This window comes from Gracilinanus agilis, chromosome 1, assembly GCF_016433145.1.
Source record: "Gracilinanus agilis isolate LMUSP501 chromosome 1, AgileGrace, whole genome shotgun sequence".
NCBI lineage: Eukaryota > Metazoa > Chordata > Mammalia > Didelphimorphia > Didelphidae > Gracilinanus > Gracilinanus agilis.
Window position 1 is genome coordinate 164,148,285 of NC_058130.1, and position 18,786 is coordinate 164,167,070.

Sequence of the window (18,786 nt, forward strand, 5' to 3'; positions counted from 1 at the left end):
GGGGCTTAAGGGCAATTCATATTTTTCTTGGAGGTTTTATATGTAATAGTATTGACTTTGTTGTCTTCTGAGTTTGAGTCTCTCCTTGTCACCAAAACAACTTTCTATGTTGACTTTCTTTTTTGCTTGTTCATTTTCCTACCTTATGCTTTTAGTTTTAAAAAAATTGTTAAAGTTGGGCTCTGTAACTGCAATGAAGGGAGCACTATTCCTAGCTTCGGGTTCTTTGTGCAGCTACCTTCAGAGCTGGCAATAGGTATCAATCTGCTTTTGGTTCTTCCAAAATAGTATGATGTAAGGAGAGGTGTGTTTAATACTCTCCTGGCCTGTGCTGTGAGTAACCCCAAGCATGCTTTTACCCCTTGAAACTGTGACCTCAGTCCCCTGTTCCCCTTTCACTGCAAGTGCTGGTATATGTTGTGTGCTCCTCCTCACCCTACAGCTACATTCCAGGACTGTAACCTGGTTCTACATGTGGGCAGTGTGACAAGAATCTTGCACCCAGAGCCAGCAAAGGGGACCCTGTAGTATAATTATGGGAAGTTGTCTGACCCTCCCTTATCACCTTTGGCTGAGAGTTCCAGAAGTCTTTGCAGCTGTTTCAGCTTTGTCAAAGACCTGTTGCCCTGCTTGGGCCTGCCCTGACACTCTGTACTCCATTTCCACCCTAGTGCACTAGATCCCACAGCCTGGCCTTCTAAATTGTTTGAGCTGAAAAATACTCTCTCATGTCTTTTTGTGGGTTATGCTGCTCCAGAATTCATTTTGAAGTGTTATATCATAGTTTTTTGGAGGGTAATTTGGTAGAAATCATATGGGTCCCTGTACCTTCTCTGCCATCTTAGCTTCTCTCCCATGTACTTCCAAAGAGACCAATTGGGAGAAAACTGCAATAGTCCAGGCAAGAGGTGATATGGGCCTGACCAAGGGTGGTTGTATTATGAATGCAGTTACAACAAATTCTAGTAAAAATACAACATTAATGTTATAAATGTTATCAAAGTAAAAGTACCTAAGCTTTCTTTCAGCTAAGAATTGATAAACCACTTTTTTGGTGGAGGAGATATACTTTGTGAGAGGGATTGTGTGGCTCTTTTTAGGGGAAGGGTCTTGCTTCAAAATGAAATGTTTCAGTACATTTAACAATAAACATACAAGTGATCCTCAAGCTTTTTCTCTCTATGATCTTTTTGAAGCTTTTGACATCTTATGCTTTCCAAAGTGTGAGAGAGGATTCAGGCTATTGTTGTGGACATAACGAAGCAAACTATATACTACTCTAAGAGGAAAAGTTGAAACTAAATGAAAAATTAAAATTGTCCACTGAAAGTGAGAAAATCTTTAGTCAAAATGACTAGTCAGGAGTATCTTGTGTGTTACTCAGAGAAGATTTCAAGAAGTGCTAACTACACCACCCTGAAAGGACAGGAGGTGTTGAGAGTGATTATGTTGACTGATTTCTGCTTTCTGATCCCAAATCGTAAAAGATCCTTAAAATAACTTTACCAATTATTATTAACTCTACCAGATGGTTGAAGAGATGTATGGAAATAATTTAAATGAATTTTTAATAGTTCATTTTTAAAATTTAGTCATGCATTGCACAACAAACTCCACCTCAGTACTCGTCCCTTGAAGAGACAGAAAATCTCTACTCTGTGTACAAGGAAACAAGCAAGATTCAGTTGTATAGATGAAAAACATAGCTACTAACACTGATCCAAGATGAAGAATCAAAAAGCAAATGGAAATCAGGTACTTTTTCAAGAAAGCAAAATCTAGTACCACTGCTAGGATTGGTATCTATTTTTTTAATTGAATTTAGTTATTTGCTTTAACAAAAACCTATTTTCTCTCTTCCTATAACTGTCCCCCCACAAACACTTGGAAAATATTAACAAAACCATCATAATAAATAAGAATGAGGCATATGAAACAAAATAATGACTGCACTAACCATATCCAAAAAATATATACCTCATTCTGCACCCTGAATCCATCATCTCTCAGCAAAGACATTCCATCAGTAGTCCTCTGGAATTATAACTGGTCACTAAGTTATTCAGAATTTCTATTCAACCCTACATTGAACACTACCTAAATCTACCTAATTGGCACATCACAATCACTAATGTCCATAATAGTGGCTTCAAGGGAAAGTTATAAATTATGTTCAGTATATGTTTTTTAAACAAGTCAGGGAAGTGTAGCATATACTTGAGAAATATTTCGGTCAAAAGCAATTAAATTAAGTTCTAGCCCTTAAAACATTTACTCTCAGAATGCTGAAAAATAAAAAAATAAAAGTATTTCCACCGAGTTCCAGAGATAAGTTTATCATCTGATGGACTGATTTTCAGAGGAAAGTAACTTTCAAGGATCATCTACCAAGTCATGGAAGAAGTATCTATTCTGATTAATTCACAGGTCCTTGAATGGTGTGTGTGTGTACGTACTATGGAATGAATCACTCTCCTGAAAATCTTTAAAAGCAAGATGTACACTACAACAACATGAACAGAAAAGACTACTACAAAACAATAAAATATGAATGTCCACAAATTGCAAAGAATAAGCATGGTCCAAAAAGATACTCCCACTCCATTCCTTTGAAGAGGTGGGAGGTCCATGTATGTGATACACTATATATGCTTTCATACTTCATTTCAATGTATTGATTGGTTTTGCTGATTTTTTCCTCTTCTTCCTGTTTTTCTTTTAAAAAAAACTGTAATATGGTCTTGCTCTCTGAGAAAGGGAGAAGTAAGCTAGTAGGAGAAATTCTGATATAAAAACAAAATATTGAAATAAAGTTTATTTTTTAAAACAGCAGTATACACAGTAATTTTCACTATTTTACACTTCAATTTTATGTATATTAAAGTACTTGCTAGGGCCAAAAGGAAAGAATTAAATAACACTTCAAGGCCTCTTCCACCTCTAAGGACTTAAAATAAAGCTTAACTTCTCTTTTCAACAGCTTACTTTCACTGATGATCCATAATTTTAAAAAAGAAAAGAAAAAGAAATAAGAGAAAAGAGAAAGAAAATGAGCACAAATTCAATAAGCCTTTGTCATTGTTTACATTTACTTTCTTGTTTACAATAGTAATACAGAATGTATATAAAGTTAGCTAACAAAAAAAATATTTACACCAACCTTAAAATTTTGGTCAATATCATCCTCATTCTCAATTTCATTTTCAGCTTCTAATTCAAGGTCTTCATTGTCATCGCTTTCATCTACTACGTCATCCACTGTGATACAAAAGGCTCTATAAGTAGGTGAGAGGTAAGCTTTCTACAAAATGACACCCTGAGGAAGACTGCTATGTTTAAAATACTAAGAATTCACATCTTAAGATATTACAAATGTGTAAATATTCATAAATAATTGTTATTAATAAAATTAATATTAAATAGAACTTTCTTTCGTGACTCTTCCTTCAGTATTTGTGCTTGAATAGCACATGACTATGAAATCTTCAGTAAAATGACATGTTTCTTTTATATATGTATGAAGGGAACCCTTTCCCAAGATCACACATGGGGTCCTATCTGTGTCCCTTCATGGTCGCCATAATGTAAAAATTAAAAATTATGAATTCTGGTCCTTAGGATTTTAATAGAGTTTATTAAATTCACTTGAATAGGTAAAGATCAGAATAAGGTAAAAGGATAAAAGTAAAATAGCCTAACCTAAACTACCACATTGGTGGTATCAGCCTGGTCATCACAGTCTCCACTCCCCTAGAACACTCACCCAAGATAGAGACCCTCACTTCCTGGATCCCCTCTTTTATTCCCTCCCTTTACACCTGGATCAATTTGAGAATCATTTCCAGATCAAGTGCCTACATCACCATCCCGTGACCCACACTCAGTGATGTGACGTAGCTCTAGGAGCTCAGTGACTCAGATAGGACCTCATGTGTCATCCTGGGAGAGAGTTACCCTCCCCAAAGTAGAGAAGTCTATGTAACACAATCTTGAATACAAATCTTCATCCAGGAGACAAGGTGTACATAAATAATTTCCAGCAACTATTCCAACAGTTATCAAAATTGGAGGAAAGGATTCTTGGATTCATTGCTCACATGTAAAACAAGTACTCTCTACTGACACTAAGTGACTATCCTGTCGAAAAACATTTTATTTGCATCTTGTTTGTTTTTAGATTGAATTTTATTTTTAAATTTATATATTAATCTAATCTAAGATGTTCTGTTAAACAGTGTTATTTTCAGTTAGTATGTTTTGGTTATTAGTTCTATATTATTATTTTAAAACAAGCTTTTATCTGGGAAAAAAATTATGTACACTTGCACCATGGATCACGGCCAAATTAGAGTGGTAATAGAACTTGCTTTTGAGTGAGAAACCTTTGTGTTATGTCTGTTTGGCTGACCCATTGTCAAATGGGATGTGCAATATAAAGATCTGATTTTTTATTATTGTTTTTCTTTATATTTCCAATAGGATATTTGATATTTTTCTCTCTTATTTTTTGTACTTGATTACATGGAATCAGTACTAATGTTTCTGATTTTGAAGGATAAGTTTACAATATCTAATAGCCTAATACCAATGTATACCCAAAAGTTTTAGACTAGGGAAACCTGCCACAAATTAAGTATTATGGAACTTTGACTAATAATTGTGTCTGATTTCAGAAGAAGGGATTAATAAGAAGCCACTGCACAGTGCAAAGAAACACAAGGTCACAGAGACCAACAATCCCTGTGGAAATGATGAGGATCTACGCCAAGACAGAGGACTTGTTTTGTGGTTGGAAGAAACAGCTGTTTGACAAATTCAGACATTGGACTTCCCCATGGCAGGTTTCTACAAGTACCTTAGTTTGGCTTTCATTTTGGGTCCTCTCTCCCTGAGACTGAATATAAACTCAGATCAGGAAATCATGCTTCGCTTTTACCTCAGACTCTTGTGCTTTCTCTTTTATAGTATGGCAATTTTCTGTAGTCCTGACTGCTGAAGGATAAGTGCAATATTGTTGCAGTGGTCCTGAATTCTTATAGGACACAAGCCACTTTAATTGGGCCTTGCTGATGATTCAAGGACCTGTTATGGTTTTATTTTTTTACTTGTAATCTTATACACATTAAGATTTTGATACATATTTTTATCCAGAATTTAAATTTTTTCTCTATATTTAGTTTTTAGGTTTTTGGTTTTCTTTTGAAAATTGATTCACATACCTCATAACTCAGCCATGTATCCCAGGGTGATTCTAGCGTTGGTCAACACCCTCCTAAGGAGAGATTGTGTAATTACCCTAAATTCCAATGTTTAAGATCTTTTAAAGCAATTTTAGGAAAAGGAAATTGCCAACACCCTAAATCAAGAAAGTGCATCTTTTGGAGAAGGTGCCATAAGGATGCCTACAGAAACCACACACTATATCAAGAGATCCAGAATGAGCTTGGTTTATATAATGAACTGAACTGAAGGGGGATCAACCCATCGTTTATGCTGAATGTAAACTCTTATGCCAAAGAGGAGTGCCCCCTAATTGGCTTTCTGTCAATGCATCTATAGAGATCCTGCTCTATAACCAGAGACTTATCTGAGTGGCCTAGGGTGGTTGTTGGATGTAAAGAACGAAACAAATTGGAAGCACAGATTGTTAGCTCAAAGTCCTCCGAGGTCCAATGGAGTCACCAGTTTATTATATAGAAAGTTAAAGATCCCCTTCCCCCAAAAACCCAAGAAAGTTTCCCACAGTTACAGAGAGCAATATTTTTACTATAGTCAAAACAAAAGCCTTAGAAGCCTCCAGGAGTAGATAAAAACCTATGCTAAACTATCAACTATGTGTGTTATCATTAGGTGAAGCTTGGGACATCTCGTTAGACCGGAAAGCCCCTGAAGTTCTCAGCCTTGATGGTATTAAACAATTTTTTGAGCCTCATTATTTTACTTTAATTCTGGGCAAAATGCCCTGCCAAGGGTTTGACCTTGGCTGTACTAAGCAGCTGCATTCTCAGTCAAAGGGGAACACAGTGTTAGCCCCCCTCCTGCTGGATTACTGAGAGCCCAAAGCTTTTCAATAAGACTATAATGCATTTTAAAGAAAGGTGAGAATTATGAAAGGAATCAAAAGAGGAATCTCAGATTTTTATCTTAGATATCCCATTCTGGTCTTGACCCTGATAGGGAGAAAAGCCAATACATGGGCTCTGCCAGTCTGTATTGATCTTTTGATGGGGTCCAGAAAAAAATATCTACTTGAGATTCTAATTTATCTTAATAGCTCCTGACATATTCCCCCTTCTCTTCAAAATAACATGATTTATTACACAGGAAAACTTTGAATAATGAAAGAAGTTATAAATTGGTTATAATCATCAGTTATAGTTGGATCTGATAGGAATTACAGATCAAATTGTTTGTTTATGGCTAACTACATGCGTCCACCAATCATTTTTTTGTTTCCTTTTTCCTTTTTTTTCTTTCTTTCCCTCTTATCCCCAAATTGTTGTAATTCCCTCTATGTAAAGTTAAATATTTTATACACCTCTAGTAAGAAATTTTTTAGATATATAAGCTCTTATGTGGAATGATTCACTGGAGAGGCTTGACATGTTAATCTAGAAAACCCAAATGAGAAGATTTAACACATTTGTCAAAGGGGGGGGGATTGTGTGAAGGGAACCCTCTCCCAGGATCACATATGGGGTCCTATCTGCATCCCTGTGCTCCTAGGGCTTCGTCATATCACCAAGCATGGATCATGGGATGGTGACCTAGGCATTTGATCCAGAAATGATTCTGAAATTGACCTGAGTGTAAAGGGAGGGAATAAAAGAGGGGATCCAGGAAGTGAGAGGCTCTCTATCTCAGATGAGCACACTAGGGGAATGGAGGTTGTGGTGGCCAGGCTGATACCACCCACGTGATAGTATAGATTAAACTATTTTACTTTTATCCTTTTACCTAATTCTGATCTTTACCTATTCAAGTAAATTTTAAAAATTCTATTAAAATCTTAAGGACCAGAGTCCATAATTTTTAATTCTTACATGTATACATAAAAAGTCTATACTAGTGAATTTAGTTTATGCAAAAATAAGAGTTGTTCCCTTTTGACACTTTCTCCTCTCTTGGTTTTTATGGCACTTCTCTTGGTTTTTTTCTTACCTAATTGCTCTTTCAATTCCCTTTGCTTGCTCATCATCCATTCTAACTGCAAGAGTGCCCCACAAAAGTTGGGTCTGTCCTGAACTTTCTTCCCTTCACTCACTTATTTGGTAACCTGGTAAGTCCTTATAGGTTTAAATATCATCTCAATACAGATTACTCCTCAATCTATATATCCAGCACAATGCTCTCCCCTAAATGCCAGTCTTGCATCACCAACAACCTACTAAATATTTTCAATTTACTTGTCCAAAGGCATTTCAAACTCAATATCTCCAAATAAGAAATCATTATCTCTTCTTCCCTTTTATTACTCTTACACAGTGCCACATTTCAGCCAAGAGCGCATTCCATCTTTCTAGTTGGGAAGGTTCAGAATCTCAGGGTCCTCTTTTACTCTTTATTCTCCTTCAACTCACAAATCTAGTCAATTGGCAGGTCTTGCTGATTTTACCTCCAAAACATCCACATCTTTCCCTTCTTCCCACTTATATGGTTATCATTATAGCTCAGAATGTCATCACCTCTTATCTGGTCAGTACTATAATAACCTCCCAACTTATCTCTGCCTCAAGTATCTCTCCTCCTCAATCTATCTTCCACATAACTGCCAAAATGACTTCCACAAAGCCATGTAACTCCTCTGTTCAATAAAATCTAATGGCTCTAAAGCAGTGATGGGCAAACTACAGCCTCCGGGTCAGCTGTGGCCCCCTGAAATGTTCTATCCAGCTGCTTGACATTATTCCTAATCTGACGAATACAATGAGTAGGATACAGTACAATGAAACTCCGAAAGAGTTGCCTTAGAAACAGACTGACAGATGAGCATTTCCTTTCCTTTGGCCCGCTCTTTAAAAAGTTTGCCCATCACTGCTCTAAAGGATATTATATAAACTCCTTTGTTTGGCATGGAAATTCCTTAACCACTCAGATTCAATTCACCTTTCCAGTTTTATTATATATTACCCCTTTCATACACTACGAAGAATCATCAAACTGGTCTGCTGGCTGACATTCCATTTCCCTATTCCCTTTGCACAAGTTGGCATTACCTTCTCACTTCTATCTCTTAGAATTCCTAGTTTTCTTCAAAAGCTCATCTCATGCAGCAGCTTTTACATAAAGCTTTTCCTGATCCCTCAAGTTAACAGTGCCCTCTCCCCTCAAAAACATCATATGTATTTTATGTATTCCTATATATGCAGAAGTTTTCTCTCCCAATACAATATAACCTCCATAAGAAAGCAGAATATTTCATTTTCATCTTCATATAACCTATCATAGCAGCTAAGTGGCAAGGTAGACAACTTATTTAACTCAATCTGTTTCCTCAAATGTAAAATAGGGATAATAATAGTACAGGGTTGTTATGAGGTACAAATGAGATAATATTTGTAAAGAGTTTTAGCACAGTGTCTAGAACATATTAGGTATTATAAAAATACTAATTCCTTTTGAAACATAAGAGAAATTTTACTAATTGATTTACTAATAAATTTTTACTAATTAAGCCTTTTGTTCCTCCCTAGGGAATGTGTAGCTCTAGGATCAAAAAACTAAAAATAAAATTATAAACAACAGCCAGACACATGAGCTGAGAAAAAATGACTACTGGAGAAAATGAACAGTTTAGTACAAAAAAAGACTGAGAGACTGACACTAGAAAGAAGAACAAAGAAAGTCATTAAAGAAGCATATGTGAAGGGAACCCTCTCCCAGGATCACACATGGGATTTTACCTGCATCCCTTCATTCTTAGTTAGGTTGTTTAGTGATGGTTATGTAACTGAGTTTGATCCAGACATGATTGAATTTGACCCAGAAGAGGGAGGGAGGTTAAAAAGTTTGAGACAAGGAAGTAGGCTCTCTTTTTCTGTGGTGACCAGCCAAGAGGAAGGCAGCTGCAATGGCCAGGCAGAGACCATCCATGTGGTAGTTTAGGTTAGGCCATTTTACTTTTATCCTTTTACCTAATTCTGATCTTGACCTATTCAAGTAAATTTAATAAACTGCATTTAAAATCCTAAGGACCAGGATCCTAATTTTAATTCTTAGAAGTATATAACTGAAAGAGAAGATAAGCTAATCATATGAGTATGGAATAACTACTATATAACACACAGACTTCGCTAGTATCTTCATAACATCAAGAGAAAATGAAGGAGGTTCCTACACATTCAATAGATGGGCCTCCTGTTGTTATGAGTTGCACAGGATGAAGTATGTATGCATCAAAAAATGCATCATTGTTGGGAAGATCTACATCAATGAGATCACAAATCCATTTTGGACCATAAGCCTTCTCAGATCTTTTCATGGTCTAAATCTAAATGTATGATCATTTGACTATTTTAACTAAATTCTGCTTTTTCCATAGAAATGTTATTTGCACTATTATTAAATTTTTTTCTTCTTATACTTATTGCAGATAGACAAAAAACTTTTTAAAAAAACTACAACATGCTCAACCAATCTCTTCTTCTCCAAAACATTTTCTCCTTCTGTGATTGTTTAAATAAGAACTTCTTGAAAAATTTCACTTCTTAGTTTCTAAAACTTACACATAGTTCAAAACTAAGGCCATTTTAGCCACTAATTAAAACAAAAATATGTGCATTTTTATATATCCAATCAGATAAACCAAATGCAATTTTTAAAATAAATGCTTTTAGAGACACCGAAAGTCAAACTCTTTTTTAAATCTGTAACTTCCATTTTAGAATCAATACTATGTACTGGTTCTACGGCAGAGGGTGGTAAGAGCTAGGCAATGGGGGCTAAATGACTTGCCCAGGGTCACACAGCTAGGAAATGTCTGTGGCCAGATTTGAACCTAGGCGCTCCCATCTCTAGGCTTGGCTCTCAATCCATTGAGCCACCCAGTTACCCCCAAGAAACAAACTTTTAATGAAAATTCTATTGAGTTCACTTAAGTAAAAATGCAGCAATTAATATCATTGAATATACATTCATAATCTATTTCCATATGTTTTTAAAATTATAAGTACCAACTTAAGATAGTACTAGGTTATATTGACCTAATGAAATTCTCCAATAATTTCATATTCATAAATATAACACATATACCTATATTAAATGGAACTCTTCTAGCAATATGAATACTAGTGACTCTTTAAAATAGGAAGTGCTATTAAATGAAGTAAAATATAGTAAGTCTTCCTTTTTCTATGCAATTCAACCACAAGAAAAGTAGAAAGAAAAAGAAAAAGAAAAATAGCACAAAGTTAATCATACCTTCAGGTGGTAAATTGTAGAGCTGAGCCACAGGTCCAGTCACAGGAATAACTGGTAATTGGAAATGAAAAGCACTTTTAATAGTTGGTAATGGAAGGCGATTTTTAGGAAAACATTTCCTCATAATCAGACTGGACGTGTTGACGAGAGGATCAAGAGTCCTGACTGCCAAGCAATCCTATTTTTAAAGGAAAGGGAAAAAATACTATGTAACCACCATGAATAGCTAATTTTAGATATCTTCAGAGGAGAATGCTTTTTTCTGATATTTTTCACTAAAATATATATTTCACATTAAATTATAATTTTAAATACCTTTGTCCATTTTGATTTCAAGTATTCCTTTATATCATCAATATGGGTTCCCCAGGTAGTACTATGGCATGAATCAGTAATTTTTTAAAACAAAGTACCTTTATGGTGGATAATACTTTGACCAAAAATTTTTGATGGGCCATGCTATATGATTTTTTACAGACTTGATTTTATTGATGTAAAAAATTATTGGTGAGATAACTCCTTTTGCCAATATATGTATATATTTGCCAATATATTCTGCAACTGATAGTCTTAAGAGAGTTACCCGAGATTCTAAGCAGTTAGGTGACTTGTCCAGGGTCACATTGTCAAATAAACATCATGGATCACAGATTTGGGCCTGAGAGGTATTTTAAAGATCATCTAATTCATCTTACAGATAAGAAAAATGGGTCCCAAAAAGATTACATAACTTGCCCAAGGTCATGGAGGTAGCAAGTGGCAGGAATAGGAGTTGAATCAGTATATAGAATTTATACCAACCAATATGCTCAGTAATGAATTATACATTATTGTCTATTTGGTTTATAACTTTAACAGTTCAATATTAATATTTAAAAATGACCACTATTTCAAATATAAGAAAATGTCACTTCAACAAATAAATATGAAATGTTTATCATAAAATGTTTACTAATACTTAGTATGACTTCCATAAAAATCCTATTTCTATGTTTTATCATGACATGAAGAGAGCTTAGACACTCAAGGCTATAGCTTCAGAGAACAAACTAATGTGGGTCCAAATCAAAACAGAAAAGCTTTGAGTACTTATACCACTCAGCAGACTATGCTTTATGATGTATTTCACTAATATGAAATGTGAAATATCCCATTACCCAAATATTATCACATGGTTTGTGAATTTCTTTAATAATATTAATTCACAAAAACCATCAACTAAGTTATAGAGGGGTTTCCAATTTATGACAGTAGAAAATCAATATCAATAAACTAACCAATGAAATCATGGATCACAAAGTATGTGATCTAATATGAATGAATTTAAGTGTGCTACTTTTATTACTGTGACTTCTATCTATACATTTCTTTGAAAAGCTGTTCAAAATTGAACTATAATAATTTGCAACTCAGACATAACTTAAAACTTCAAGATGCAGGTTGACTTCCAAACCAGTTCTTCATAAATTTCACATTAGAAAAGATTGTTCACGATTTGTTCACCCTGGAACTTCTCTCAATCCCTGGGATCTTCTCATCCTAAAATATTATTCTGCTATACCATACCCTTCTCCCTCTGGTGAGTACTTTTTGTATGGCCTCCATTTTCAGAGCAGGCCCAGGTTGGCCTGGCTCTGCTTATGACTCTCCAAACTTTACCACCAAACTCTCATTGAAGTACCAAGCTACCTCCCATTCCTCAAATATCACACACACACACACACACACACACACACACACACACACACACTCACACTCTCTCTCTCTCTCTCTCTCTCTCTCTCTCTCTCTCCAGGAAACTTTAATGTGGTATTTTCTCCACATTTGAACACTGAAGCTAAGGACTGTTTTTCTTTTTTTATTGTATTTGTACTTAGCACAGTACATGGTACACAACTAAGAAAAAAAATTTTTTACATCAAAAGACTTTTTCATTTTACCAGTGTTCTCTTTAATGCCTCCAATAGCTATCCATAACATCAACTATAATCTGATTTCATTTCTTAAGATTATAAATTTCAGAACATTAGCATTGTGGTGGTAATGGATATTTCAGAAAATCAAATTATCTCAGTGGCTATTTAGTCCAATCTATACTTGAACAAGAATCCCCTTTACAACATACCTGACAAATAGTCACCCAGGCTTGACTTGAAAATGTCTAAAGGGGGCTAACCACTACTTTCCAAGGTAGTCTATTCAATTTTTAGATAATTCTAACTTTTAGGAAGCTTTTTCCTTATTTAAATCTAAATGTCTGCCTTCTGGTATCAAGTTGAACAAATCTAATATAAATTATACATAACCACCTTCAAATACCTATAAACAGCTTTCATGGCTATTTTTACTTTTTCTCTTTCCCATTATTACTTCCTTTAAACCTATGCTCATATAGAATGACCTCAAGATCCTTCATAATCCTTATTGTCTGCTATAAGCTCTCTAATTTTCAGTATTTTTCCTAAAACAGGGTTATAATAACTGAATATAATGTTTCAGATATTGTCTGAGCAGAAAAGAGGAGTCAGACTCTCATCTCTCTAGTCAAAAAAAAATCCAAATATACTTCTCTTTATGCAGCCTAATGTTGCAGTATTTTTCTTAGCTACCATATCACAAGTGATGACTCATATTAAGCTCATAGTCCAGTAAAACATCTAAATCTTTTTCAGCTGAACTAATGTATAGCCACATCTTCCTCATCTTATTCTTGAGAAGTTGATTACTTGAACAAATATAAAACTTCATACTATATTTTTATATATAAATTTCATCTTCTTTGATTTGGTACAATATTTTAGTTTATTGAGACCTTTTTGAAACCTGGCTCTGTCATTCATGTCATTTCCCATCCCTACTCCCCTGCTCTGTGTCATCAAAAAATTTCATGACTTTATCTTGGCTGCTGATTAAAAAAAAAAACAATTTGTTAAAAAGGGAAGAAGGTCCTTAAGACATTATATTAGAGAGACCTTCTTCTCCAAGACAACACTAAACACTAATGATTTCTCTTTTGGTCTGGCCATTCAACCAGGTATGAATCTACCTAACTACAATATCATCTAGTTTGCATATCTCCATAAGAACAACACAAGAGACTCTATCAACTGCTTTGTACTAAAATCTTGACAAACCAATTTGGTCCCTGTTTACTTTACTAAGATTGCTAATCAAGAAAAGATTCTCTTAATAGAGGTGAGAGGCTATGGGTGCAGAAGGTTATGTATACACAGCCAAATTTAATCACTGTGCTAGTCAATTTTGCTCAATTCTTTTTCTTTGTCCCAAGAAAAAGTATTATTTGTGGGTGAGGATATATTAAGAAATGAATAAAGTAGGGGAGAGAAAAAAGAGGGAAATATAACATCAAAGAACCACAAACAAATATGGTATGTAAAATCATGAGGCACCAATTGTAATAATGGAGCCCTGATTGTCGCATATTTTGATACTCCTCTCCAATATACCTTCAAGATCCAGAATAGAATTTTATCTAGAATGGAGGCATAGAGGTGGCATATAATGAACAACTGTCCAACCTACTATAAGAGGAACAATTATCATTACATTTTCCCAAGGACAATGTCCAAAATATGACTAATAAATTATAGACACTGGGTAACATAGTAAGAGAAGAGCTATACATAATCTCATTCTATTCTTGCATTTACATGTCCTCTTAATTCTGTAAACCTAAAGGGAGAATTTTCTATGAATCTTTATAAGACTGGTTTTTTAACCTGCGAGTGAAAACACAGTTAACAATATTCATGCTACAAATAAGAAAATTTTTAAACATTTGATCTTAGCTATTATCAAGTTTTTACTTCATTGATTATTGACTAATATCCTCTTAAATTCCTTTTCCTCATAAACAAAAATCAGTCTTTAGTACATGTATCTAAGAAAAGGAAATTTTAAAATGGAACTTACTTGTGAAGTATTGTATAGAATTTTCATCCCATTGGCATCAATAAAAGCCTTTCTTCCCAACTTGAGGCTTGTAACACTTTTTAAACTCTGTAAAATTCCCTTCCGGATGAGCATGTTTCTATGCCGATTATCATGCCGGTGCCAATCTACATAAATTGTTAAAAGTACATGGACATATCCTCTGTCTACAGCTCTCCTGGCATTAGTTTCTTTAACAAAAGAAAATTAAGAAAGAACATTGAACAAGAGAAAGTTGTGGAGCAAAAAAAGTGAGAATTATTGCTTTTTCTTCTTTTCATAGCAAACCTAGCTTTATTCAATATCATTATGGATTCTCATAATTTTATAATTTCTAAAGAAATCTAAAGCAGCAAGGTTTTTAAATAATTTTTCATATATGTAAATGTGACAAGCTCCAGTAAAAATAAAATGACATTTTAAAGACATTTCTTTATGATGTTCAGTTATTTATAACCATCAGGATCTTTATATTTTAAAAAATCAGCATCATTTCAAAAAAGTTTTCATTAATTTAAAAATGTTGAATATACTATGAAACCTGTGAATATATATACTTGAATGAAATAATTTGAACTATATAGAGCTTTATGTAGCTATATGGTATCATGTAGTTTATAATTTATTCAAAATCATTATTATGACAGTGGCAACTCCTTCTACTATATAATTAACTGAGTGAATCTATTTCTATTAAAAGCCTAATTCTTCTCCAAAATCTTCATCAGCTGTGTAAATATTTATGTCATGCTGCCTTTAACTTAAAGTTTAAACTGCTAGCATTTTAGCGACTTAAATTTAATTAAATTATTATAAAATAGCATTTCTGAATCATCCATGTAAAAATATCACTCTTGATTTAACTTTATATTTTCAAAAGATTGAAATTATCAATTCAAAAGTTATCAAACTGAAGTTAGCAAGAAATGCATCAACAACATATGACTTGTTTTTCAAAGTAGTCTTAATATTGAGGGGTGACATTGGGGGAAGTATATGGACCTGAGATTTCATAAGCCTTATAGTCATGTGCTAAACATATTAAGAAGTCTGAGCAGTACCTAACATAAAGGCATTTTACTACTAAAAATAACTTAAAGAGAATTTTACCTTCCTAATACGTTGATCCAAATATTATTATAATATGAGGGGAAGTTAAAATGCATCCACAATGTGAAGAATTTGCATAATATACATGATTATCAGAAATACTGGTCATATCTCTAATCCAGTGTTACCTTTAAATAAATCTAAGATGTGAACCTTGAGGTAGGCCACAGAGTAAGGCTCTAGCATCATTAGCTATCTAAAAGAAGTATCAAATGTACCAAAGATGCTAGCCTACACCTGAGTAACAGATGAAGCTGTGAAAAAATACAACTGGCACCCAAACAACTTATTTTATATCCAAAAAAGTAGCCAGCCAGAAGAAGAACCCACTGGATACTTCACTCTATATAGTAGAAACTATCACATCGGTTTTTTTTATGACAAAATTCCTAATGTAAACAAAAATTATTGTTTAAATTATATTACCAACTGTTTCAAATTCATTAACCTGGATTTTTTTGGCCTAATGGGCATGTCGATTCAGGCAAGAGTCAAATCACTTGCTCTGATGGCAAGGATCTGTTCCTCCTGCTAATATAGACCACAGATTAGGTTGAGGAGAAGAAAGATTACTTCTCACTTATAGATCAGATCTTTAGTTACTCCAAAGCCTGGCTTTGCTTCCCTTCTCACTACAAGTGTTTAAAAGTTGTTCTTTTTTTTTAAACCCTTAACTTCTGTGTATTGGCTCCTTGGTGGAAGAGTGGTAAGGGGGGACAATGGGGGTCAAGTGACTTGCCCAGGGTCACATGGCTGGGAAATGTCTGATGCCAGATTTGAACCTAGGACCTCCCATCTATAGGCCTGGCCCTCAATCCACTGAGCTACCCAGCTGCACCCCCCATGTTGATATATTTTAAATGGTTTTAAATCAGAAATAATTTACAACCGTTTAATATTTAAAGTAATCCTTAACAATAATATGATTTCAAAATTGTCACACATGATTCTGTGATGTTTAAATATAAATATATAGTGTGAAAATTTTAATTTCAGAAATAGAGCTCAATTCCAAAATAGAAGAAAGAATGTCAGTTTACATGGTTCTTTTATCAACTGCCTTTAACATTCTTACCCAATCACATGTCAGCTATCTAGTTCTGTTTCTCTTACTATGCAGATAGATAATATTTATTTAGATTAAGAGTAACAGAGGAAAGCAGAAAAAAAAAAGTAATGCATAAATGGCTACCTCTAATCAAAGGGGTCTGAGAACTACTGATTTGCATCACCTGTTAATCAGAATTATTAATAATCTGTCTTTTAAAATGAAACATTTTATTATTTTAGTACATCTATTATTGAAGCTCCTTTGAATTAGGCTACCCTAAACTAAAATGTTCCTAAATGACATCTACATAGGAAAACTACTTCAAACTACCTATATATGTGAGCTTCACTCTAACTATAGGCATTACTGAAAAACTGCTTCAAATAGTTTTAAGGACAACCTTCTATCCTACATCCATTCCACAGATTAAATTAAATATGTGCCCAAAACCAGTTCTCAAAAAACAGAAGCACACTTAGTTATGAAAACAGTTAATTTCAACCTAAAACCATAACCCAATGCCACCTAGTGGTAAGGAAATGACTAGTTCTCAAAGGATATGCCATGTAGGCAAATTCTAACAGGTTCTGAGTACTAGTTTATACTTCTCATTCAAGGACTATAAATGAGGTTCACTATCAAAGTGATGGCCATAAGATGATGAATTTTTATTTGGCCACAGAATCTCATGGAACAAGAAAGAATAGCAATCTAAGTCAATTGAGAGGGTTACCCCAGGGACAAATCACAGAATCCTGAAACAAAATTTTATTGTTAGGATTGTTATTATCTCAATTAATTAAATGAGATTGCAAATTGATTTATTACATAGTACTTGCCTAGCATCAACAACTCGAAGCAATACTGATTTGCCAGACTGAAGGATCGATTGATTTCATGCCTTTATAAATATACTTTGTATTATTAGCACAGGTTAAATATTTCTCCTTTTAAGTTGATATTCTTTTAGCATCAATAAAGTTTTTTTGTTTTATATAAAGGTATATATTTATGTCATTACATTATTAAATGTTAAAGTATCAAATGCTAATTGGGATTAAATAATCTATTAGTTTTAATTGGCTGTTTGTTCTTTATATATTAAATAAATAACATTCCTATTAAGTGATGCTTCTAATAGGGAATCAATATTAATATAAATAGATTCTAAGAATTTACATAACAAGAGAAACAGAACTACATAGCTGACATAGTAGCTGGGCAAGAACTTTAAAAGCAATTGATAAAAGAAGAACTACTTAAGTTGACATTCTTCCTTCTGGTTTCGAAATGAGAAAATTTCAATTTCTGGAATAAAATTTACTAAACTGCATATTTATATTTTAACAATCAGATACAAACTTTAAAAATTTTTTAGTGATGAGATGAGGAAAATATTCCTTAAAAATGAAAGATTAAGTGAAAGTTGCGTGTTTTAGAAAAATAAATATACATAGAAGTTGTTCAGATCATTATTTCAAATAAAAGAAGCATTCAAAATTATGTATGATAGTCTTAAAATGAGGATTCTTATAAATTATCTTTCTCTGTTGGTTACTTATCAGTTATTCTTTGTGTTTCTATTTTAAGAACAAATCAATGCATTAGATTAACATAATGTTGTTCCAAAAATTATCATATATGAGATAATTTTATTAGATAACTGGTAAACTAAAAATAAAAATTTTATTTATTGTATTAATTTTAACACTACTGAAGAATAAACACTTAAGTTAAATCTAATTTCTAATAATTTCTTTAATATGAAAGAGATTATATATATATATGTATTATATATATATAATATAGAAGATATTATCTAGTATTTTCTAGTATTTAAACACTTACTTGACTTTAGCAATGCAGCAAGTGTGTCTAAAGCAACCCTGTCAACACAACAAGAAAACACAAAACAACAAAACTAGTAAAATTAGTCTACAACAGAGTAAATTCATACAAATGTTTTGAGTTATTTTTCTATTATTCATTCCAAATTTTATCTTTATTGAACTTATTTTCATAGTTTTTCAAAATACTTTGAGCACATGCATCTATCCAGTTTAAAAGTTAGAAGTATTTAGATTAAAAATGTCAGAAGAAGGACACACCAAGAAAAAAATCACTTACGTCTAAGTCTTTTTTCCGAAGGCAGACTGATGTTACTGATTCTCATTGTATAGATATTTCAGTCTGTAAGAATCTACCCAGGAATTGTGCTGCCTTAAAGGTTACAAAACCTGGTTCCCAACAGTCCC

At 33.6% G+C, this 18,786-nt stretch overlaps 1 protein-coding gene across 1 annotated transcript in view; it reads right to left on the reverse strand.

Annotated features, from left to right (window-relative positions):
* The window catches only part of AGTPBP1 (ATP/GTP binding carboxypeptidase 1), a 180,466-nt gene that overhangs the window by 74,193 nt on the left and 87,487 nt on the right, over positions 1-18,786 (reverse strand). The window contains exons 7-10 of the mRNA XM_044678095.1: positions 18,380-18,417; positions 14,353-14,561; positions 10,420-10,597; positions 3,161-3,258 (exon numbers count right to left, since the gene is read on the reverse strand). Coding sequence (XP_044534030.1) covers positions 3,161-3,258; positions 10,420-10,597; positions 14,353-14,561; positions 18,380-18,417 — 523 coding nt within the window. The remainder of the gene's footprint in view (positions 1-3,160; positions 3,259-10,419; positions 10,598-14,352; positions 14,562-18,379; positions 18,418-18,786) is intronic.